Source organism: Palaemon carinicauda, chromosome 26 (genome assembly GCF_036898095.1).
Source record: "Palaemon carinicauda isolate YSFRI2023 chromosome 26, ASM3689809v2, whole genome shotgun sequence".
NCBI lineage: Eukaryota > Metazoa > Arthropoda > Malacostraca > Decapoda > Palaemonidae > Palaemon > Palaemon carinicauda.
Genome location: NC_090750.1, coordinates 41311654 through 41336111, shown reverse-complemented (window position 1 = coordinate 41336111; position 24458 = coordinate 41311654). Strand labels below are relative to the sequence as shown.

Here is a 24458-nt window from a genome sequence, read left to right as displayed (position 1 = left end):
CTAAACTCAAACAAAATGGCTTTTTTTAGGGATGTAGCAAGTAAATTATTTGTAATAACATCTTTACTAAAGGCTCCAAGCATTGTTAGTTATTGCTTGAATATGTAAATATGTTTGTCTGTTCATTATGATTGGCAGTGTTAAGTAAACAAAACTATGTTTTCTGTTTTAGGCAGCCTTTATTGGGAAAAACTTGATATGGAATCGCTCTTATTTCAATTATTTTGAATTAATAAGGATAAAGTAAATAAAACAAAATTATCAACATTATTATTTTATAACCAATACTTGGTAAGATATGTTACTGCAAAATCTAACTTATACAGAGAAGGGAAAATGCATTCGTTTGTTCGTTATGATCGGTGATTAAACGTAAACAAAGCATTGGTTTCAGTTTTGTTGCGTGTATAGCAAAAGCATGATATAAAATGGTCTTTATCTAATTTATTTTGGATTTTTAAATATACAACAAAAGCTAGCCTGTGCACTAATGGTTGTCTTATGCGCAGAAATATACATTATGTTTCTGCTTGTGCAATGTATAACTAGACAGTTTTCAACAATATTTGCTTAAATAGACTAAATACTGTCTTTCTGAATCTGACCTGCTAAAATGAGGGTGCGTCTTATAGGCCGTCAAATACGGTAATTGATAATTAATACCAAAATACTTGCCCACGCGGCTAACGCGCCCACCGAAACATGTTCTGTTTGCCAGAACATTAGAGCAGTGAGATAATATTTAATCGTGAGTGAAGCAAGCATACGCCAGAGTAAAGATCATTAAATCATTAGCTCAATTAAGTAACAAAGTATTTGTAATACAATGATTGAACACTTTTGAACGACTCCATAGTAAATGGGATGGAAACCCTTGTTTTGAATGCGTCTAGAAGTCCTAGCAAATAAAAGCTTCAGTGTTTGACAGTTTCATTACTGTTACTCTGTTTTGATTATGGTAACTTTTTAATATGATGACTTTTTTATGACGATGACTGACAGAAACAGAGTTTTAAAAAGTTAAATTAAATAACACAATTAGACAAGTGCACTATATTTTAAGGTGTTTCGAACTTCATGACGATACCTTGTGGAAAGCCATAGCTTTTTATTTATGGTATTCGATCCACCTTAACTCAATAACTATGGATTTCCGCCTGGAATCATTATATCATTATCAAAAACCTTCAAAACACCACAAAATACATTACATACTAGTCTTATTTTTTTTTACAAACTGTCTATTGCACCATTCTATAATTTTTCCAAGTTGTATGAGGAGAGTGGAGAATATGTAAAGAATTGGCCAGACTAATTGGAGTATGTGTAGATAAAGGAAAAGTGAGCTGTAACCAGAGAGGGATTCAGTGTATTACTACCTAGCCAGTCAAAGGCCCCAATAACGGTAGTATCTCTGTTAAATTATAGATCCGGTCAGGGAATTCTGTTCTGATAGGAAATAGTTTTTCCTGTTGTAAATAATGTGCTTCTGCCAAATTTGATGTTCATTTCAGGGGCTAATCAACCTTTCTCGCCTCCCCCTCGTCAACCGACCATGTTAGGAACCGAGTGTTTAAGCCGGGAAGAGAGGAAAAAAAACGTTACTTTGTTTTATTTCCAGGTCTTTCTATCCACTCTTTGACTTCCCTCTAGAGATGTTCTATATTCTGTGTTTGGGTGTCTGGGTACAGGGGGTCTACAAAATTATCGGAGTAATTAACCGATTTGTGTTCATAACCAAGTTCAGATAAGGTGTTGTAGGTACCCCTCTTATCACTTATGGTATTCCCTACTTTGATATACTTCTGTATTATTGGTATAAAAGTAGCAGCATCATGTTTCCTTGGTAAAGGTTCGACTAATGGAATAGAAAGAAAAAAAACTTCTCGGAAATTTGTTCAGTTCCATCAAGCACCCATACAGAACATAGTTCTCTTCCACGGCCGTACCTTACTTTTCAAAAATGTTACAGTATTTGTATATTTCAACGGCTATACCGACACCACTAGTCACCTCTTGATTATTGAAGAAATATTCGGTAACCTCAGAAAAGAAACTCCTCCAGTCCACCTTTGTATTGATTCTGTCATTGGTTCAAAGCTGGGAGCATGCTGAGGTTGTTGAAACATTTTTGGTTTATTCTCATAATTTTCTTTTATCTAGCTCATCTCTTGATATTTAGAAATAATGTTGGAGGTACATCTTTTTCACTTTATTTTGAAGGCTATATCCCCCACTTATTAGTCTGATAATGTATGTTCTTTTAGTTTATTTTATTTTATGCCATCTGTTATTTATACAATTTTCTGGGTATGTATTTTTATTATCTTTAACATTTAATTTGTTGATTTTAAGTACAATTGATTTGTCTTAATTCTATTGCTTCCTTTTTTCTAAGGGGAACTTTATCAACAAGTATACATCTGCCCATTAACAGATATACGCAATTTTATATCTATTTGCTTTATATTTTCTGTATCATCTTGGGACCATATATATATAGCAACATCTTCACTTCTTTTTCGTATTACCTATTTAAATTACTTCTGTAATTTATTAATTGCATAAAAGATTGCCTGTGTTATTTGTAATCCAAGTCTCCCCTTATTATATCCTTTGTCACATTTAGTGTTTATTGCAGAGTTTATCCCAACTCCTTCCCCAAAGAGCCAAGTGACCAATATCCTTGTACTTTTTCCTCTTCCATTTATTTTCAGTTCTTTTGGGCTTATTACACTTCTATCTGGTTATGGTTCACTTTTCCTTTGCTTACACATACACCAAATAGTCTGGCCTATTCTTTAGAGATTCTCCTCTATCCTCATACATCTGACAACACTGAGATTACCTAACTATTCTTCGTTGTTCAAGGGGCTAACTACTGCACTGTGATTGTTCAGTGGCTACTTTCCTCTTGGTGAGGGTAGAAGAGACACTTTAGCTATGGTAGCATTTCTTCTAGGAGAAGGACACTCCAAAGTCAAGCCATTGTTCTCTAGTCTTGGGTAGTACCATAGCATCTGTACCATTGCCTTCCACTGTCTTGAATTAGAGTTCTCTTGCCTGAGGGTACACCCAGGCACACTATTATTTCTAATTTCTCTTCCTCTTGTTTTGTTAAAGTTTTTATAGTTTATATAGGAAATATTTATTTTAACGTTGTTACTCTTAGAATATTTTAATTTTCCTTGTTTCCTTTCCTCACTGGGCTAGTTTCCAGTTGGGGCCCCTGGGCTTATAGCATCCTGCTTTTTCCAACTAGGGTTGTAGCTTAGCAAGTAATAATAATATGCTAAGACCCTCGATAACAGTTTCATAGTCCCAAAGTTTACTGAACTAATGATTGAATAATAATTTCCAATGTTCTAGATGTGTTCTTTCTAAGAAAGTTCCTTTATAAGGACCAACAACGTAGTTACGTCGTCTCTTATTTTTCTTTGAAATTTTCACAGCCATATTACAATAAAGCAAGTGTTTGTCTTCCCTATAAGCTAACAAAGAGCCACACTTGGGGCACTGTAACATTTGTGCTTTCAAGAAACTTTTAATTACACTTGGGGTTCCATTGTAATTGCCTTGAAACTTTGCTATGGCTTTCAAGTAAGAACAACTACAGCCAATACACTTTTCTAAAGAACGATCCATACATGCACAACTAACAAGTATGACACACATAGGGACTAAAGGATGCTCACTTAAGATGGGTCCCTGGGCAGTGGCTACCTTGAGATGATTGAGGAGAGAAAACATGCTGAAATATGGTTTGTTCCGTAACCGAAATACAAACCACGCTATTTACATAGGGTTTATTTTCGGCGTAGCTGAAATGACGAGCCATTAGAATTTTAACGAGGGTGTATTACCCACGCGCTAGTTAGCAAGGGGGTAGGGGAGTGGTAGCTAGCTACCCATCCCCCCCTCACACACCGGTGAACTGCTTCACTTCACTTTGGGCTCGGACTATGAACAGACGTCTCTGTCCCGTCCTCGCATGGCAGCCATTAATGTTTTGTCTTACTTAATTACTTACTTTTCTTATACTTAATATATATGTAAACATTCTTATGTTTATGTATATATTTGAGTATAGAAATACAGTAAGTTTCCTTTTCAGTGTTTGTGCTGTGTGTGTGTGTAGGAAGTCCACTCATTTGTACGACAACTTCTCCGTGTGGTCCCAGGCCACCACGGTGACTTTTCATGGGTCGCGATCTCTCCCTTGGTCCTTCGGTCTCCCTTCGGCGGGCGCTGTGGGGAATCGTCATCGCTGGACTTTATTTATTAATCTGTTTCTCCGCTGTTCCTCTTTCCCTACGGGGAACTTGGTCTATCAGCGTAGGGAACATGTGAGTTTAGTTTGACTACGGTCTCTCTCTCTCCTTGTGGTCGTTCACTCTTTTATTTCTATTACGTATTACGGTAGCTTCCTTCCCGTTGCGGGATGAGTTGCTACTCTGTTTATTTTGTCTCAATTATTTTTAATTAAATCTAATTGTATTTGTTAACTTTTCAGCTTCTGTGTAGAACGCTTCCCTTCGGGGTTCATTCGTTCATACTATTAGTGAACATTCTTAGATGAATTACATAATTATAATTGTTATAATTCTTTTTTGTTACAGTTCTCCGCCTTCCTCCCCCTTCCCGTGAGTGTCAGTGGGGGAGGAGGGCGCATTCCTGGTGCGTAATTCTTATGTTCTTTTCCCTCGGGTTCCTCTTCGGAGTTCCCCCGGGGGAATAAATGTTAACTAATTGTTTTATTTTCACAGTTAACTATCTAGTTTTTCGTTTGCCTAATGTGCCAACGAAGCAGAGCTGTCCTGTTGGGGCCTGGGGAGTCTGCTGTTGCCGCCTCCTCCACGACTTCGTCATGGGCGTGTTCCCTTCTCCTAGAAGTTCTCCCGTGACAACTGTCAGCTCCTTAGTTCATTTAAAACGCTCAGGAGGTTCGCCTCCATGGGTGGGTAACTTCCCTTCCGAGGGAGGTTCCCTTCCCAGGTATGAGTTTTTTCCCCTTCAGGGGGGGGCAACTTCTCTTACCTTAATTTTTTCTGGTCCTCGGGCGGTTATGCTCTTGGTGCTGAGCGACCGCTTTTGTAACCATGCTCAAGGGGCTGAGCGGTTGCAAGGCCGGACCATGGAGTTCGTGCGATTATGCTCTTGGTGCTGAGCGGTCGCACTTGCAGCTACGCTTAAGGCGCTGAGCAGCTGCAGGAGCTCCTCTTCGGAGGGTTGCTCTTTATGGTCAGCTTGCTGATCCAACGGCCCTAAGGGGCGCCTTAATCAGTTCTTCCTGTCTCTTCTATGAAGTGTTCACCTCTCTCGTTCGCGAGAGAGGACACTCTTAGAGACTCCTCTTCGGAGGACTCCCCTGCTGTTGTTGCTGAAGCCTCAGTTTCCCCCTCCGAACATCCTTCGAGGGGGCAGCTGAGTCCAACGGTCTCCTGCGAGTCTCTCCCCCTCGGGGGAGTTCACTAACAGAGACTCCTCTTCGGAGGACTGATGATGGTGCTCCTGTCCGTGGTTGTCTTCATCTTCAGCCACAGAGGATCCTCCTCGACGAGAACAGACCGTTGCAGCTGCTTCGCTAGACCTGTCGGCAGTTCGTTCGCGATCTCCGACACCCCCAGATCTTCTTGTCTTCCTTCTCCGTTCCTGGACGCAGAAGCGCAGTGGGCGCCACTCCACCCCGTTTTCCAAACGGGCACCGGTCCCTTCGGGGCAAAGGGCTTATCTCGCAATGTGAGTAAGTCCCTTTTGTGCTAGGTTTTTACCTGTGCAACCTTGTTCTCCTGCGCGCTCGCGCGCAGTAGTTCGCAAATGCCCTCCTGCTGTGGACCAGACTTCTGCTGAATCAACACTCCTCCTGATCGCCAACTCTTCTGAGTCCTTCTGTGCGGCTACGCGCCACGTGCACCAACGGTCTCCTGAACGCCCACAATCCCCTGCTCGCCGGCGCACATCTGATCGCCCTTTTCTGATGTGCGCAATGTGCGCCACCGTTCGCCCTCGCGCCCACGATCTCCGGATCTGGACGCAAGCAGGGAGATTATTTCTTCACTGGACTCCACGTTCACCTGCTCGCCAGCGCGCATCTGCGCCCCCTTTCGTGATGTGCGCAATACGCGCCAACGTTCGCCCACGCGCCCACGATCTTCGGATCTGGCCGCAGGCAGGGAATTTATTCCTTCGCCTCCTCGCCGACGATCGCTCTGTTCTGCACCCTCGCTGATATCGTCTGGCTGCGCATATCTTCTGGCCACGCAACTACGCTCCTACGATCTCCTGGTTCCTGCCTCGTCGCGCGCAGTTCAAGAAGTTCCTACGCTAGCGCACAGGCGCTCACAGGTTCTTTTGGACTCGCAGCGCCCTTCTGAAGTTTCGCGCCCACGAGCGGTTCCAGTTCCAGAACGCCAACGCGCCAGCACGGTTTCACTTCACCGCGCCGCCCAGGAGACACCTAAGCTAGCGCACGGGCGCTCACAGGCACCCATGGGCTCTCCTTACGCCCCCGCGCGATTCTTCGCCTGCGCGCAACCGTATTCAACGCGCCAACGCTTCAATCGTCGTAGGTTTCCCACGCGCCCACTAGTTAACTCTCCTGTACGCGATCGGTCGCAACGCGCCATCGCTCGCCAAAACGCGCCATCGCTCGTCAGCGCGCCATCGCTCGCCAAAACGCGCCATCGCTCGCCAAAACGCGCCATCGCTCGCCAAAACGCGCCATCGCTCGTCAGCGCGCCATCGCTCGCTTACGCGCCATCGGTCTCCCGGCCGCCTGCGCTCGCCTGTACGACCGCGCGCCCACACGCCCGCGCACATGCGCACCCATGTTCGCCTGCGCGCGAACCAACGGTTTTCCATCGCGCGAGCGCCAGCGCGATTCCCGCAAGTGAGCCATCGCTCGCCAACGCGCCATCGGTCTCCCGACTGCCAGCGCTCGCCCTCACCTGCATGCCCGGCCGTGCGCGCACCAACGATTTACCATCGCGCGAGCGCCAGGGCGATTTCGACCGCGATTCCCGTCGGGTTTTCGCAACACGGGCAACCTGCCGAGTCTTCTGGAGAGCGTACTTCCAGATCACGATCTTCACCCCGTAAACACAGAGCATGGCACATGCAAGAGCAGGAAGAATCTTCAGAGAGGTCTGGGCAACATTCTTCTCCTTCTTTTCAGGCAGGCCCCATCATCTCTACTCCTCAGGATCGTTCGATTCCCTTCCCCGCAGCGGGAGTCGCTGACGCTGCGCCTGTCAGCCGCAGCAGAGGAGGTACTTGAGATCATGGGGGAACCTGGTTTAGCCCTTCCTCTCCACCATTCCGTGGAAGGGTCTCTCGTACGACATCGCCCATTCAAGAGGATAGGTGGAGGTAACGTTCAGGTTCGTCCCTGAGTTGGTTACTAGACTCAAAATCTTGGAGTCCCGGACCTTCGGTTCGACTCCTTCAGGATTTCGAGTCTCCGTTCTGTAACAGATGACCCAGACCTTCTCCTACTACAGTATACCCAGTAAGGAGTCGGAGGGGTTATCTTAAAGAACAGCTGCAGTTCGTCCTCACGTGCAAGCCCTGTTTGGGAGCACAGGGAGGACGGAGGGGAGGGTCATCAAGAATGCCTTTTCAGCCTGGACTCAAAGGGTCATCCATCACGCCCTGAATCCAGATCCTCCTCCGTCACGTCGCCTTAGAGCACACGATGTCAGAGGCATCACAACGTCTCTGGCCTTCAAGAGGAACTACTGTGACGCAGGTGCTACAAGCTGGCGTCTAGAAGCGTCTAATGACCTTCACAGCCCACTACCTGCAGGACGTGACCCACAGGAGCCTCGATACGTTTTCTATCGGCCCTGTGGTGGCTACACAACAGCTGGTCTAACCTCAGGCTCCTTAATGGACAGGTAGCAGAAGGTTGAGGGCATTGTTATCCGGTTTTAGACTGCATGAATGAAAGAAGTATGTCTGGCCCTTACTTCTTTCTTCATCCTCCCCTCTCTTGGGGAAAGCAGCATCCTGGGTTCTCTGCATAGCTGACCTCAAACCTCTGCAGGTAAACCATGCTTCCTTGTGTTCCTAGTATTAAGCTAATACTGTCGCGTCCCCCATACCCTGACGAGGTGGCATTGGGAACGTCCTAGCCTAGAATTCCAGCTAAAGGACTTCAGGTCGACTTCCTAGGACAAGTCACACTTCTTCCCTCCACACACAAGCTTATGTAGGCCGCACGTTTCTTGCGTAGCAAGAAACTTGCGAGGTGCAGGGATTCTTTTTCTCGAGTGCTGCTCACTTGGATTCTGAGTCCCCGGGTAAGCCAAAGCCAGTAAGGCTGGGGACTTTCCACCCTTCCTAAGGGTAATTCACCCTATGTAAATAGCGTGGTTTGTATTTCGGTTACGGAACAAATGACATTCAGAGATAATTTGTAATTTTCCTAACCATACAATCTTAGCTATTTACACATATTTGCCCGCCAGCCCTGTCCCCCAGGGCAAGTCCTACCTCTAAGTGAAGTGAAGCAGTTCACCGGTGTGTGAGGGGGGGAGGGGTAGCTAGCTACCACTCCCCTACCCCCTTGCTAACTAGTGCGGGGTTAATACACCCTCGTTAAAATTCTAATGGCTTGTCATTTCAGCTACGCCGAATGTAAACCTATGTAAATAGCTAAGGTTTGTATGGTTAGGAAAAATACAAATTATCTCCGAATTTGTCATGTTTGGGTATTTTAAGCTGTGATTGGTTAACAAGAAAATTATACTTGACCAGAATGATGTCTTTCAAGTAAATTTGTCCAAAGTAGGTTTGTTCCTACACTGATACAAACCCTCATTCTTTACTATAGGAGATATTCTAGCGCGAGCTGGAAAATACGGCAGAAAAGCCTTAACAAGGTCGTTAACGACCGGGCAGGTAGTTATCCACCTGTTAGAGGTGGGGGACTGCCGGTCGTTAGCTACTGTTTACCTTCAATCGAATTCTAGCCGTCTTAGGGGGTCTTTGAGTTCCGAAGATCTCATCTATGACCATTTCCTTTCCTTCTTTGGAGGTAGTACCAGGATCTTACAGCTTGTTAATAGCCCTTATACAAACTAAGACCTGCCAGAAGGTATGCCCTGACTCCTTGCGCTCTTTCTGAATGGAAGTTTGAACTAGCTGCTCAAGGAGATATACCTCGTCGGTATCCAGAGAATCATCTACCTCCAAACTCACATTCATAGGAGCCTGGGGTAGGTCTAAGTCGTCAACAGGGTCCCAAGAGGGACCTGCCACAGGGGACCTCCTGTTCATCTCAGCATTACAGGCTTCCCTGGACTCCTTTCGCGGAGGACGCTGCCCGTCCAGGATGGAGGGTTTTGGAGGAGCTTGTGAAACCTTGGGAACGCTAGTTGTGGGAGCCGAAGGTTCTTCCTCTGCAGGTCGTTGACAACGTGAACAGTGCTCTCGCGAGTGTGTACGTCGCCCGCACGAACGAGAGCGTCGTCCTCATGATCTCGATCATAGCGAATGTCCAGATCTACATCTAGAACGTCTAGCTCATGATCGTTTGATCGTGATGACCGGGATCGTGAGCATTTAACTCGTGAACAGGAACACCTTCTAAGAGAAGAGCGCCGAGACCGTGATGACCTTCGGTCGTGAGCATGAGGCTCTAGAGCTAGAACGCCTTCTCGATGAAGAGCGCCGAGATCGTGATAACCTTTGATCTTCGAGGTGATACATTCTACAAAATACCTTCAAGTTATGATCTTCAAGAAATATGGATTATGGATAGTAGGCTAGCCAAGGAATAGGCCATCCGTTTTGGTACTGGTTTTATTTTACTTATCCTAGCCATTGTCTGATTTGCTTTTGTCAATCTTTCACTAAACTCTTATTTTCAATATTAAACTTACCCGATAATCATGTAGCTGTCAACTCCGTTGCCCGACAGAATTCTACAGGAGGGATACGCCAGCTATCACTATACTAGAAGGGGGTGTACTCACAAGCGCCACCTGTGGCCAGGTACTACAGTACTTGTTGTTGACGCCACCTCACTTTTTCCTCTGTCGTGCTTCCGGCAAGACGTTCTTGGATACGCTTATGATTTTGGAGTATTGTTCACGGTTTGGTGAAGTATTTCTCTAAAATTTGCAGCTATTCGCTATACTGGAAACTTCTATGTTAGCTTAGTTAGCTTTTGGAATTAATTTGATTAATTATGGTGACGAAGAGAGTATGAACTCTCTTTCACCTTTAAATGGCCGACCCTTCCCTTAGACGGAAGTGTTGGTGTATAAGAGAGTATAGACTCTCTTTCTTAATTTTGCTTAACAAAAGTTATAGATTTATTTTATATCTCTCCGCCTCTTATAGGCCTCTTCGATTAACTTCCTTTTATTATAAACTTATTAAAATTAATTTTTATATTTGTTTATATTCGACCTTCCTAATAGTAGGCGGTCTTTTCTTGGTACCGAAGTTAATTAACTTTGAGCCCGTCATTTCGGTTTTACCTGTTAACATATTATGCTATTTTAATGTCTTTGAAAGAATTTCTTTGATAGTCTCGTACTGTTTTCAAAGTTGAACTAACGTTTTGTTTTGTCTCTGCAGTTGTTGACGTTCAGAACGTTCAACTTGCGCTCTATCGTTACGATAGAGAAAGAATTTTCACGGTTTCACGTTGCAGTAAGAGTAACCGTGTCTAGCGTTTTGTTCATTCTTTCTTAACTTAATGGTTTTAATCCTAATAAAGGAACTTTTCATTTTGGGAAATATTTCAGTTTTTTCCTTTAACAATAATATGTTTTAACGATATATATGATTGGGCTCTTCTCTCAGGTTCTAAGTCAAGAGAGAGAGAGAGAGAGAGAGATAGAGACGGAGGGAGAAAGAGGAGGATAAACGTTTCATTCAAGCGAGTAACGTTGTTATCGTTTTTGCTCTTCTCCCTAGTCTCTTTAGGGGAAGAAGGTAAACGTTTCTAGAGTGATCTAGTGTTTAGTCTCTTTCCAGCCACTGAATTATTTATCTTTCATTAGATTTTTCTGTTACATTGTAATTCTGTTTTCGCAATTACTAACTTTTGAGAAAGGATAGAATTGCGTGTTTCAGTTACAAACCACTTAAAGTTTCGAGTTCAGTGAAATAAGTGCAAACAGAAAATCAAAGTGATAAGTGATTAGCGCAAAGTGTGTCAGTGTTGTGCGTGAGGGTACTTCTGTGCGGGCCAGTCGTCCTCCCAGTCCGGGACCTCTTGCAAGCTCCCAAGCCCAGGGGAGAAGCAATGTCGAAGGGCAAAAGGGTTCAGCAGGCCTTGATCGGCGCACAGAAGTATCCTCGGTGGTTGTGGGCGTGTCTTACCGAGACCGTCACTCCCACCCGCAGACGATTGAGCCCTTATTTTGCTCGTCTGCAGAAGAAATTTAGGGGAGAAAACGCTGGTCTCAGGTCTCAAGACCTCTTAAACGTAAAGTCCAGACCTATGCCAGACGTACGAAGTTAGAGTTCAACAACCCGGATGCAGTCATTGGGTTAGCTCTGACTCGCCGCAGTCATCAGTTGAATGCACTCCGCCTAAGAGGAATAAGGTTCTGCCGCAACAGATCTCTGCTGTTAAGGCTTTACCTCAGCAGACCTTAGTGTCTGCCGACCCCAAGTTGACTCTACTGCAGTCCATGCAGTCACAACTTTCGGTCTTGATGCGTGAGTGTCGGGCTGAGAAGGTTGCGCCTCCGCCTGCGCTCGCTCCGCCTGCGCTCGCTCCGCCTGGCCGCAGTACCGCCTGCCAGGCGTACGATGTTGAGCCACGTTATGAGTTTACTGATCCCAGTGGTGTGCAGCTCCCTCCGCCTTCCTTAAGGCAACCTCAGCTATGGGAACAGGAGGAAGAGAGGTATAAGCCTCCGCTTCCACTTGCTGTTCCACCAGTGAGGCAACACTCGCTTGAGGTACAACAACCTCTCCCATCCATGAGTCAGTCTCCTCAGCTCTCGCTGCAGCGAGCTCAACCCTCCTCAAGGCAAGCACCTCAACACCTTAGCCTTGCGCCTCAGGAGCCTCAACTTGCGAGACTTTTACTGCGTTCTGCGCAGCCACTACCTTTTCGCTCTCAGCTCACACCGCAGGAACCTCAACTCGTTCCTCAGGAACTTGCTACTACGCATCCGCCAACCACTCAGCAAGCGCAACCCTTGAGTTCAGCCACTCATGCCAGGAGTCAGCCTCCTCCACCCATGCGCCTACCTTCTGCTACTTCTTTTGATCAGCCTTTGCAGACTGAGCCTCAGGTGTTCCCTCAACAGAGTCTTGAAGAGGAAACCACAACTATTGTTGTTCCAGCTCGTTCTGACTCTGCTGTTCAGCATACCTTACCTCCATTTTCAAACATTATGATAATGGAGGTTATTTGTATTACTTATAAAAATATATTTGTATTCCTTGCAATATATTTTTAACAATATCGCAAAATATGGCAAAAATATGAATCATGAGTTATGAATGTAAGGTAAATATTATGTTGATATTAAAACCCCATGCAAGCATGCATAAAGCACTCTAGCACTGGTCATGGAATTTCTGAGAAATGTTAAACGCCATGCACACGCTCTGCTTACCTTACAGCATGCTCTACATACAGCATGCTCTGCTTACAGCATGCTCTGCTTACAACATGCTCTGCATACAGCATGCTCTGCATTCAGCATACTCTGCATACAACATGCTCTACATACAGCATGCTCTGCATACAGCTTGCTCTGCATACAACATGCTCTGCATACAGCATGCTCTGCATTCAGCATGCTCTGCATACAACATGCTCTGCATACAGCATGCTCTGCATTCAGCATGCTCTGCATACAACATGCTCTACATACAGCATGCTCTGCATACAGCATACTCTGCATACTACATGCTCTGCATACCTTACCGCATGCTTCTCAGTCACACATCTTTGGTTGTTGCCAACTCACTAGACTGTCAAGCAGTTTCATAACGTTGCCTTCTAGTCTGCTGCTTTTGCACCAGTGAAACCCTCACTGAGAGAACTTAGCTTTTCTAGGATATGGTCCCTGTAGATGAGAAAGTTCTTTTCTCCCTCCTTCTGATATTCCCTTGAGGACTCTGTCATTTGGAGGGAGCCTTTAGCTGCGTAGCCTCCTATGGACTTTTATTTAAGCATAACATGCTTCCAGGGAAGGTAATGGTTCCACTTCAGTCGCTAATCCCGTCTGTTACCACACCTGCTCCCATAGACCTTGAGCTGTGTTGCAAGACATGCAGTCCAAGCTTAGTCCTTGTTAGAGGATTTTTTTGTTTACGGAGTCAATGTGTCACGGGGAAGACGTTCAACAACCAGCAGAAGTGACTTGTTGTGACGCAGTGCGGCAACCTCAGCAACCCGATAAGGAGTTGTCTGTACGACCCAGACAGTCTAGACAGATTCGGGTTGTCACTGTACTTCCTCGCTTGCCCATGGTTGACAGTTCACAGACTGTGCAGCAGTACCATGATCTTGTGTCCGGCTCCGTCAGACGACTGGCTTTTAAGAGCTCCCACAAGTCGTCGCTGTCTGGAGATTTTCAAATGGACTATGGATCTGACCAAGGAACTGGGCCTCCTGGTCAATTTTGAGGAGTCTCAGCTCGTCCCATCCCAGACCATTGTCTCCTTGGGTATGGATCTTCAGAGTCGAGCTTTTCGGGCTTCTCCGTCGGCCCCAAGGATCTTCCAAGCCCTAGAATGCATCCAGAGCATGCTGAGAAGGAACCGATGCTCAGTCAGGTAGTGGATGAGTCTAACAGGGACACTTTCATCGCTGGCCCTGTTCATCGTGTTAGGGAGACTCCACCTCCCCCCCCTTCAGTATCATCTAGCTGCTCACTGGATAAAGGACATGACGCTAGAGACGGTCTCAGTTCCTGTTTCCGAAGAGAGGAGGTCTTCTCTCGCGTGGTGTAAGAACAGCTTTCTTCTCAAGGAAGTCTACCTTTGGCTGTTCAGAAACACGACCGCCGTCTCCTCTCGGACGCATCAGACACGGGCTGGGGTGCGACTTTGGACGGACAAGAATGCTCGGGAACATGGAATCAGGAGCAAAGGACACTTCACATCAATTGCAAGGAGTTGTTGGCAGTTATTCTGGCCTTGATAAACTTCAAGTCCCTCCAGCTTAACAAAGTGGTGGAGGTGGACTCTGACAACACCACAGCCCTGGCTTACATCTTCAAGCAGGGAGGGACTCTTTCGTGGAAGTTGTTCTAGATCGCAAGGGACCTACTCATCTGGTCTAAAGATCGAAAGCTAACTGGTAACGAGGTTCATTCAGGGCGGTATGAATGTCATGGCAGATCACCTCAACCGGAAGGGTCAGGTCATCCCCACAGAGTGGACCCTTCTCAAGAATGTTTGCAGCAGACTTTGGGCCCTGTGGGGTCAGCCAACCATAGATCTGTTCGCTACCTCGATAACCTAGAGACTCCTGTTGTATTGTTCTCCGATTCCAGACCCAGCAGCAGTTCACGTGGATGCTTTTCTGCTGGATTGGTTCCATCTCGACCTGTATGCATTCCCGCCGTTCAAGATTGTCAACAGGGTACTTCAGAAGTTCTCCTCTCACAAAGGGACACGGCTGACGTTGGTTGGCTCCGCTCTGGCCCGCGAGAGAATGGTTCTTAGAGGTACTGCAATGGCTGGTCGACATTCCCAGGACTCTTCCTCTAGGAGTGAACCTTCTAAGTCTACCTCACGTAAGAAGGTACACCCAATCCTCCACGCTCTTCGTCTGACTGCCTTCAGACTTTCGAAAGACACTCAAGAGCTAGGGGCTTTTCGAAGGAGGCAGCCAGAGCGATTGCCAAAGCAAGGAGAACATCCACTCTCAGAATCTATCAGTCTCAAGGGGAAGTCTTCCGTAGCTGGTACAAGACCAATGCAGTTTCCTCAACCAGTACCACTGTAACCCAGATTGCTGACTTCCTGTTATATCTAAGGAAAGTAAGATCCCTTTCAGCTCCTACGATCAAGGGTTACAGAAGTATGTTGGCAGCGGTTTTCCGCCACAGAGGCTTGGATCTTTCCACCAACGAAGATCTACAGGACCTCCCTAGGTCTTTTGAGACCTCAAAGAAACGTCGGTTGTCCACTCCAGGCTGGAATCTAGACATGGTCCTAAGGTTCCTTATGTCATCAAGATTTGAACCTCTCCAATCAGCCTCTTTTTAGGACCTCACATTAAAAACTCTTTTCCTCGTGTGCTTGACAACAGCTAAAAGAGTAAGTGAGATCCACGCCTTCAGCAGGATCATTGTTTTCACATCTGAAACGGCTACATGTTCCTTGCAGCTCGGTTTTTGCTAAACGAGCTTCCTTCACGTCCTTGGCCTAAGTCGTTCGAGATCCCAAGCCTGTCCAACTTGGTGGAGAATGAACTGAAGAGAGTACTTTGCCCAGTTAGAGCTCTTAGGTACTATCTAAAAAGGTCTTAACCTTTACAAGGACAATCAGAAGCCTTATAGTGTGCTATCAAGAAACCTTCTTTTCCAAGTTCTAAGAACTCAGTTTCTTACTATTCAGGCTTCTGATTAGAGAAACACATTCTCATCTGAAGGAAGAAGACCTTGCTTTGCTGAAGGTAAGGACACATGAAGTGGGAGCTGTGGCTACTTCAGTGGCCTTCAAACAGAGCCATTCTCTGCAGAGTGTTATGGATGCAACCTATTGGAGAAGCAAGTCAGTGTTCGCATCATTCTATCTCAAAGATGTCCAGTCTCTTTACGAGTACTGCTACACCCTGGGACCATTCGTAGCAACGAATGCAGTAGTAGGCGAGGGCTCAGCCACTACATTCCCATAATCCCATAACCTTTTAACCTTTCTCTTGAATACTTTTTATGGGTTGTACGGTCGGCTAAGAAGCCTTCCACATCCTTGTTGATTTGGCGGGTGGTCAATTCTTTCTTGAGAAGCGCCGAGGTTAAAGGTTGTGATGAGGTCCTTTAGTATGGGTTGCAGCCCTGTATACTTTAGCACCTTTGAGTTGATTCAGCCTTCCAAGAGGAACGCTGCGCTCAGTAAGGAAGACGATCTTATTAAAGGCAGAGTAACGGTTCAAGTCGACTTCCTTACCAGGTACTTATTATTTCATTGTTATTGTGGATAACTGATTATATGAAATACGGGATACTTAGCTATCCTTTAGTCTTGTACACTGGTTTTTCACCCACCCCCCTGGGTGTGAATCAGCTACATGATTATCGGGTAAGTTTAATATTGAAAAATGTTATTTTCATTAGTAAAATAAATTTTTGAATATACTTACCCGATAATCATGATTTAATTGACCCACCCTTCCTCCCCATAGAGAACCAGTGGACCGAGGAAAAAGTGAGGTGGCGTCAACAACAAGTACTGTAGTACCTGGCCACAGGTGGCGCTTGTGAGTACACCCCCTTCTAGTATAGTGATAGCTGGCGTATCCCTCCCGTAGAATTCTGTCGGGCAACGGAGTTGACAGCTACATGATTATCGGGTAAGTATATTCAAAAATTTATTTTACTAATGAAAATAACATATTCTAAAGACCCTGTATTGGAGATCATCGTTCCTAAATTCTTAAATGGTTTTACCTCTATTCTTTTCTCCTTCCAATGATATTTCATCTTCCATTGCATATTCCGTTCTCATCATCTCTCTTTCTGCTATTTAGGCTATCTTGGGCCCAACCTCATGTGATATTTCATGTATAGTGGTAAGCAAACATTGCAAATCCTGTGATGTTCTGCTAATAAGGACAGTATCATCAGCTTTAGATCTGCTAATTTCCGATTGCCAATCCAGTCCAATCCTTCTCCACCCTCTCCAAATGTTCTTCACATTGCAGAATCCATGAGGAAGATAAACAACATAGGTGACAACACATTCCCTTGAGGGTACTCTGCTGTTCAGTGGAAATTAATTTGATAGAACTCCACTAACCTTAACTTTGCAATTACTATGCTCATGAATAGTTTTAATCAAATTCACATATTTAAGAGGGATTCCATTATAACATAGGACTCTCCGCAAAATTGACCGGTGCGCACTATCAAAGGCTTTTTCAGTCCACAAATGCCATCAAAAGTAGATTTCTATATTCTAAGCATTTAAGGATTTCAAGACAGTACCAAAGTCTTCAGCAAGGACCACAGAGGGGTTCAAGAGCTGAGTTAGCTTTTCTGTTGACGACCGTGACCCACCTCGGGGCGAGACTTGGCTGTGGATAATGATGATATCGCTTCCAGCCCACCTTCAGACGGAAACCAGAGGGAGTCAGAACATTCCTTTTGGTGGGATCTGACTGTTATGAGGGACCTCAACAGGTTACCAGACCCAGAAGAAGGCAAAAACATAGTCCTGGACCTTGTCTTGGGCACTCAGAAGACCCCTAAGTCCAATGCAGCCTTGCCCTGGTCATGGGGGTGGAAAGGTGCTCGGCGTAAGATCACCACACAGTTTTCGGATTACTCTGCATCGTACTGTTCAAACTCGTCCGCAAACTACTCCTACCTTCGGGTGTTAACCAGAGGAGGTATTATGAGATCCTGGATAAGCCTTGCTCGCTCGACTGTCGCTCTTCACCACTCACTTGAAGAACTGACTTAGGGAGTCTCTCTAGAGGGGCTCATTTCGCCTCGGGGTCATGTTTTTGGCATCGGAGATTGTGAACCAAGAGAAGGTTGCGAAGTACGCCATACAGGCGACTTCTTGGCGGGATCTTTGATTGGGATCTGTGAGAATCCTGGTACGGACCATAGCCTTCCTGGTACGGACCATAGCCTTCCTGGTAAGGAAGGCTATGGAGACCTTCCATTTCTCCGGCACCCGCACCGTTGAGTTTCTGGCTAGCCTGGTAGTGGACCTGTGGGCCAATACCATCTTGAAGCGAACGGATGCGGTGGCTGAGAGATTCCACCAGCAAGTCCCAAATGCTAAGATCGCTAGGCTCAGGAACTCCTCCCTGAAGGGTTCCCTCCTCTTTGAGCCTACGGACGTCGAGCAGGCTGCGGAGAGGTGGAGAAAGTCCAACACGGACTCCCTCTTTCATAGGGCCCTGACATTGCGGCCCTACAGACCTCCAGCCCCTCCAAAGACTAGCCAACTGAAACCTTCACCTAGTGAAACGGCAGTGAACATTAAGGTGTCTAAAAAGGCCTTTACCGTCAAAGTCCGGAAAGGCAACAAGTCTTAACTGTGGGGGAAAACACCAGAGAGGTGGCAGCAGAAGCCGCAAGCGCTGGGATAGGCGATCCTCCTGCTTGTCCACCAGTGGGGGGGAGGCTTGCAAAGCTGCTGCACTACGTGGATGCAGCTCGGGGCCGAACCTTGGATGGTCTCTGTGAATCGTTCAGGGTATCGTGTTCCGTTCATCTTATCTCTCCCTCCACTGACTAAGTGAACTGTGAGCTCCTTTGCGATGGGATCAGCAAATGGGCAGGCCCTTGGGGGCAAAGTCCAGATCATGTTGGAGAAGGGCGCTCTCCAGGAGGTCCTTGACGGGTCCTCCGCCTTCGTCAATCGACTTTTTCTTGTGAAAAAGGCATCTGGAGGTCGGAGATCGCTCATCGACCTCTCGGCACTGAACAAGCTTGTCGAACAGACTTCGTTCAGCATGGAGACAGCAGACACGGTCAGACTAGCAATAATGCCACAGGTCTACATGTGTACACTGGATCTAAAGGACACACACTTCCAGATCCCAGTCCATGTGTCTTCAAGGAAGTATCTAAGAGTCAACATCGACAACAAACTATACCAGTTCAAGGTTCTGTGTTTCGGCCTTCCCACAGCACCTCAGGTCTTCACAAGAGTGCTTGCCTAGTGTCATCCTGGGCAAACAGGCTTGGCATCCGTTGCCTACGTTACCTAGACGACTGGCTGATCCTAGCAGACTCGGTGACAACCCTTCTTCATCACCGAGACAAACTTCTGAGGCTTTGCCAAGGTCTGGGGATCATAGTAAACCTCGAAGTCGTACCTGCTTCCCACTCAAAGACTGGTATACCTGGGCATGATGTTAGATACCAAATTTCACAAAGCTTTCCTATCAAACGACAGGATAGCCAGGCTGAAGAAGGTTGCAAGGCCTTTTCTCAGACGAGAAGAACTCCTAGCCCAGAAGTGGCTATGTCTCCTTGGACACTTATCATCCTTGGCCTGCCTAGTTCCCAACCTTTGCCTCAGAATTCAATATCTTCTGTGGTGCCTGAAGTCCGATTGGAATCAGACCTTTGATTCCCTGGACACTGATCCTCATTGGACCCGAGGATAGGACGGACCTCGGATGGTGGCTGGCAGACGAGAATCTGCTTGAGGGTGTTGATCTTCTTGTCCGTGATGTGGTGCTGTTTTCGGATGCATCGAAAGAAGGGTAAGGGGTCCAAATGCTGCACCACACGACCTCAGACCTTTGGTCAGAGTCCAAAAAGTACCTTAACATAAATCTCCTAGAGATGAAGGTTGTATATCTGGCCCTTTAAGAGTTCCACCAGTTCCCGGCAGGTCACTTATGGGTGATTGCTTACATAAAAAAGCAAGGCGGTACTTTTTTGCAGCCCCTATCCCATCCAGCAGTAGAGATACTGAAATACTAACAGTACTTACCTCGAACTACTTTCGGGTTATTGCCCGCCCATCCTGCCCCAGGTGACTTACAGGAGTTCGAAGTAGAACACATATGCTTACTGGCGACAGAGACCTAGCAGCGCACCCATGCTCGCTGAACCCGGGTCGCCTCGGCACATATCCATCCGCCACGGAGGGACCCGACAAGGGAAAACAGAGATAGGGGGAACTGCGCAAAATTCTTGGTCGGTTAGGGAGGAGATCCCAGATACTCCTAAGAAAGTAGTTTGAGGTAAGTACTGTTAGGAAAAATACAAATTACTTAAAATTTGTGATATTTTTATTTTTAATAGCGGAATTTGTACCTTTTTCATTGAGAGGAAAACTGCTTGGCCTCAGTGGTTGTCTTATTGTTCAGCCTTAAGTCTTTAGACTGAAAGGGGTTGCTATTTCCTCCTTGGTAGAGCTGTCCATGCTCATACAGAGTTGGAACAGGCTTGGCCTCTGTCATAAATGAGACCACCTTTGTGGAACATCATCCGTTTCTGGAAAGAAGGACTTGAGTCGTCATATCAGGTTTTGAGCCATGATCTAACTTGTAAAATGGTTTCTTCTTGCTATAACCACTGCTAAGGGGTTAGGGGGTAGCGTGGTTACTCCTACGACATCACCCATTCTCAGGAATGGGGACAAATCTGTAAGCTTCATCCCCGAGTTAGTTGCTAGATTTAAATTCAGAACCAACGATCCTGGTTAGCTGCCTTTGTGTCCTGGATGAGTGCTGTGGCACTACTTAAACGAACTTGAGGATCTCTCCCATGAATCCAGCAATTGCTTATCAGTACAGGCAGTTTCAAGAAGAACCTTTTTTTGTGATGCAGGTACTTCAAATGTGGGTATGGAAAAACCAGTCTACCTTCACTACCCATTACTATACCTACAAGACGTACAAATAGGACCCTATTTCGATAGGTCCTATGGTAATTGCATAGCAAGTGTTATAGTTACCTTAGCTCCCTGCAGAATTATTAGCAGTTGTTTGAGGACAGAGGTTACAGTGTTAGTCTGAGATGAATGAAAAGGAAATGAATGGCCTTTTTCTTTTCTTTATTCGCCCCTCTCTTGAGACGTCGGGTCGCTTCTGTGGATATTCACGAGCTTGTGGATTATACACAGGCCATAGCAATCATGTTTTTACGCTCGTAATAGCTTTTGCACTGTGACAGGATGCTCATTCCTTGCTTTATTATGCTCGAATTCAGTGGTCCCAAGTCAAAAAGTTTCAGCCAATTGAAGGGACTTTCACCCACCTAAGAAGCGTCGCCATAGCAAAGACCGAAGGTTTGTATTTGGTAAAAAACAAATAACAAATTTAGAAGTAAATTGTACTTTTGTAACTTACAAACCTGAGATTTTTATGCATACTTGTCCCACCATCACCTTCCTTCTGCGATCAAAGTGAAGAAGGTATGAGTGAACGGGGGCCTGTGCTTCTCCCTGCTACCAGGTTGTTCTAAAATCTGTATCCATAGTTAAGAACTCTGGTATACAGCATATGATTAGGAAAAATAAACTATAACCAAATTTGTCATATTTGGAGATAATTTGTATTTTTCCAAACTATGCAAATAAATAGCAAGGATAGGTTTTGGTTAACAAAATGGGAATATGAAAAGTAAAATGCCACTTTCTCTAAAAGGAAAAGTATCTAATCAAATGGTTCTACCACAATTAACTTATGCATCAGAAACCTGAGCCTTACTAAAAGCCTAAGAGGCCTTTTATTATTATTATTATTATTATTATTATTATTATTATTATTATTATTATTATTGTTATTATTGCTTGCTAAGCACAACCCTAGTTGGAAAAGCAAGATGGACCAGTAACAACTAATGATGATGATTGATGCAAACCAGTCTCCTTTACTCATACTTTCCCATCACCATCCACCTATTTAGAAAGTTCCGACTTCATTCAAAGTAATTTCTCGGTGAGCAAGCATGGCTGGTAACTATAGGCCACCTCTTTACACCTAGTTATAAAAGATTAACTGCTATAAATTTTCCAACTTTGCTGTTATTCTGTCCTATGTAAAGGATTTAGGTTTGTATAGTAAATACAGATTCTCTTCAAACCTGTTATACCTTACCTAATATTTGTGACGTTTATTCATTTCAAGAGTTTATTATTGTTGGCCCTTTACTCTAGAAAACTTTACTGATTTAATAACTAGATATTATGCTCTGCATTTAGATTTTTCTGAGTAATCATTAACCCTAATTTTGTGAGCAGAGCATTAGTTATGGATGAAAGTGTAGTATTTCGGCAAATATTTTGTCTTTGGTTATTAGTATGGGAAGGTGACTTGACAAGTATGAGATAAAAAAGTAGTCAAGTGTTGCTGAGTAATTTAATATTACTTGAATTTTTACCTTATTTTTGTGGGCTCAAGTTTAGCTTATTTGTACATATGTCTTTATATGGTTTCAGGCATCTGGTGAAAAGGTGGACACAATGACTTCAAAAGATGCAGCCATGTTCCCTGTCATAGCATCTTGTGCTCTTTTTAGTCTGTACATTGTATTTACGGTAAGGAGAGAACTTATGCTGTTGTTGAGATTTGTTTTTATATACAGTAATCATCGTGAATTTTGATAGTTTACTTCAAGTAAGATTCATAGACAATACAGTAGTAATGTACAGTACTTTGTTTGGCTATTTAAAATCTAAGTTTGTTCATACACATAATACAAACCGCTTACCTTTAGTAGGAGTATGAAGCTGAACAGCTGTTAAACTTTTAACATGGTAGACATTGTTGCTTGTTTGGTGGGGGCTAAGTCCCACCGACCCACCTGACAGAGCAGCCTTCATTTTGACATCGGCTGCTTCCAAGTACACATGTATACAGTTGTTCCTTGATTTGGCTGTTAAGGGGGCTGCTCACAGCCTACGGTTAAATTTTCATAAGTCAGTTGTTTCATTACTCTGTACAAACCCCTTGCTATTTATAGGGGATATTACTTTCGGCGTAGATGAAAGATGACCCATAAGAGGGGTAGTTATGACCCATAAGAGGGATAACTACCCCTTCGCTAGTTAGCGGGAGAGGTGGGCCTTAGCCAGCTACCTGCTCACTCACTCACCTGGGCTGAACAACCACTTTGCTTTTGGCTCGGTCTCCCACCATTGAGGCTTACCATTTGATTAATTCTGTTTTGCTTTTTTTTCAGGTGTTTATTTCTTCAGGCATGCGTACGCATCCTTGTTCCAAAGGCCGCTTCTGCGGTGCTTAAATGTCTGCCTTAGAGACGAACCCTGACCTACTGTGTCCGGCTTGTCAGGGCCAATGGTGGGATTGGGACAGCACCTGTCCTGAGTGATCTACCTCCTAGTGAGAGAGGTTTGGGCACAGGAAAAAAGAAGAAGTCTTAACGAGATTCTTCTCCTTCGGGGGTATTCCTTGAAGTTGACGAAATAGGTACTTCCTTGACTCCTGATCTCTTCCTGTAGCTGCTCCTGCACCTGTCCTCTCTGGGGAACGGCTGAGTAGCAGTGCAGCCTTATTAACCTCGGGTCAACCTTGTAGCTCGAAGAACCGTACAATTTCCCCTAGTGATTCGGTCCCGCCCTTCCCCCAGGGAGCTCCTGCTCTTTCTCTGATTTATTGTAGATGTGGCCTTCAAAGGATGTTCTTTTTTAACTCCTTCTGTTGGGTGCTGAGAGGAAGCGCACTCCGACTTCCTCGGAGGTGGAGCTTTCCCCGGTGGGCACAGCACCAGACCACCTTGGTGTTGCTGTCCGTCAGTTGGACTTTAGGTCCCCTATGGCTGACACTGAGGACGATGTTTCTCTCCCTGGGGCGATGGGAAAGCAAAGTTCGACGCAAGATCCTCCTTCGGGAGGACCTCTCTCTCGTCTGCGAGAGAGAATTCGTGACCAGCAGGTGACTTACACTGAAGAATACGCCTCTTCCCGTAGGGAGGATCTCTCTATAGACCCAGTGACAAGCTTGTGACAGAGCAGACTCCCTCTCTGGAGAAACCTGCTACACATTCCCCTTTGGGGGTTCAAGAAGTTTCTGACCCCTTTTCACAGTGGGTGTGCTCCTCCCCCTGCTGTGAGGAGACGCTTGTTTGAAACTTCGTGTTCTCGTCTTGCCGAACCTTCGGGTTCTCAGGACATGTAGCCGTCGGGCTTCCGTTACGTTGAGCCCTCAGGTTTTTCTGACAATGGACCTTCTGGCTCTCGTCAAATAGAAAAAATGAAATACTAAATCCATGTTATTCTCCTTTGATAACATTAGACGCTGATATGTTCAATTCAATTTGTTATTGCTGAGCCATGGACTATGCCAGTTTGCTTGGGAAAAGTAGACATGAAACGAAGAAAATTATGGGAATACCACTTGCATAGTAAGTAGTAAAATTTGTGATTATAAAAAAAAAGCCTATCACCCCAAGGGCTTTGATGAGGATAAAAATTTTACCGAATATACCATGAGTTTAGTATATGGCTATCAATAGCCTGGGATGTGATCCGGGAATATAACTGCTTTAATTATGAAATATATGATAAACCAAGGTAAAGAGAGGAAGAGGCATTCTCTGGAGTCTTTGAAGCATAAACGCTAGGGACAAAATAGGAAATCAGACAGAGGGAAGATTGAAGATGACCCAGATTACAGTGCTGATGCTCACTAAGAGAGAGAGATTTTTGTACCAGTGTGAATGAATGAGTGAGGAAGGACAATTCTGGATTTTAGGGGAGGGGTTCACCACATGAGGTATATTTACCGCTTGCTAAAAGCCTATATAGGTAGTCGCCGACTTACGAAGGAAATAGGGACAGAGACACGCGTCCTAAGTCAATTTTGACGT

The 24458-nt window shown here is 45.2% G+C and overlaps 1 protein-coding gene across 1 annotated transcript in view; it reads left to right on the top strand.

Annotated features, from left to right (window-relative positions):
- The window catches only part of LOC137619504 (minor histocompatibility antigen H13-like), a 75561-nt gene that overhangs the window by 1915 nt on the left and 49188 nt on the right, over positions 1–24458 (top strand). Inside the window, exon 2 of the mRNA XM_068349596.1 lies at positions 22069–22167. Coding sequence (XP_068205697.1) covers positions 22069–22167 — 99 coding nt within the window. The remainder of the gene's footprint in view (positions 1–22068; positions 22168–24458) is intronic.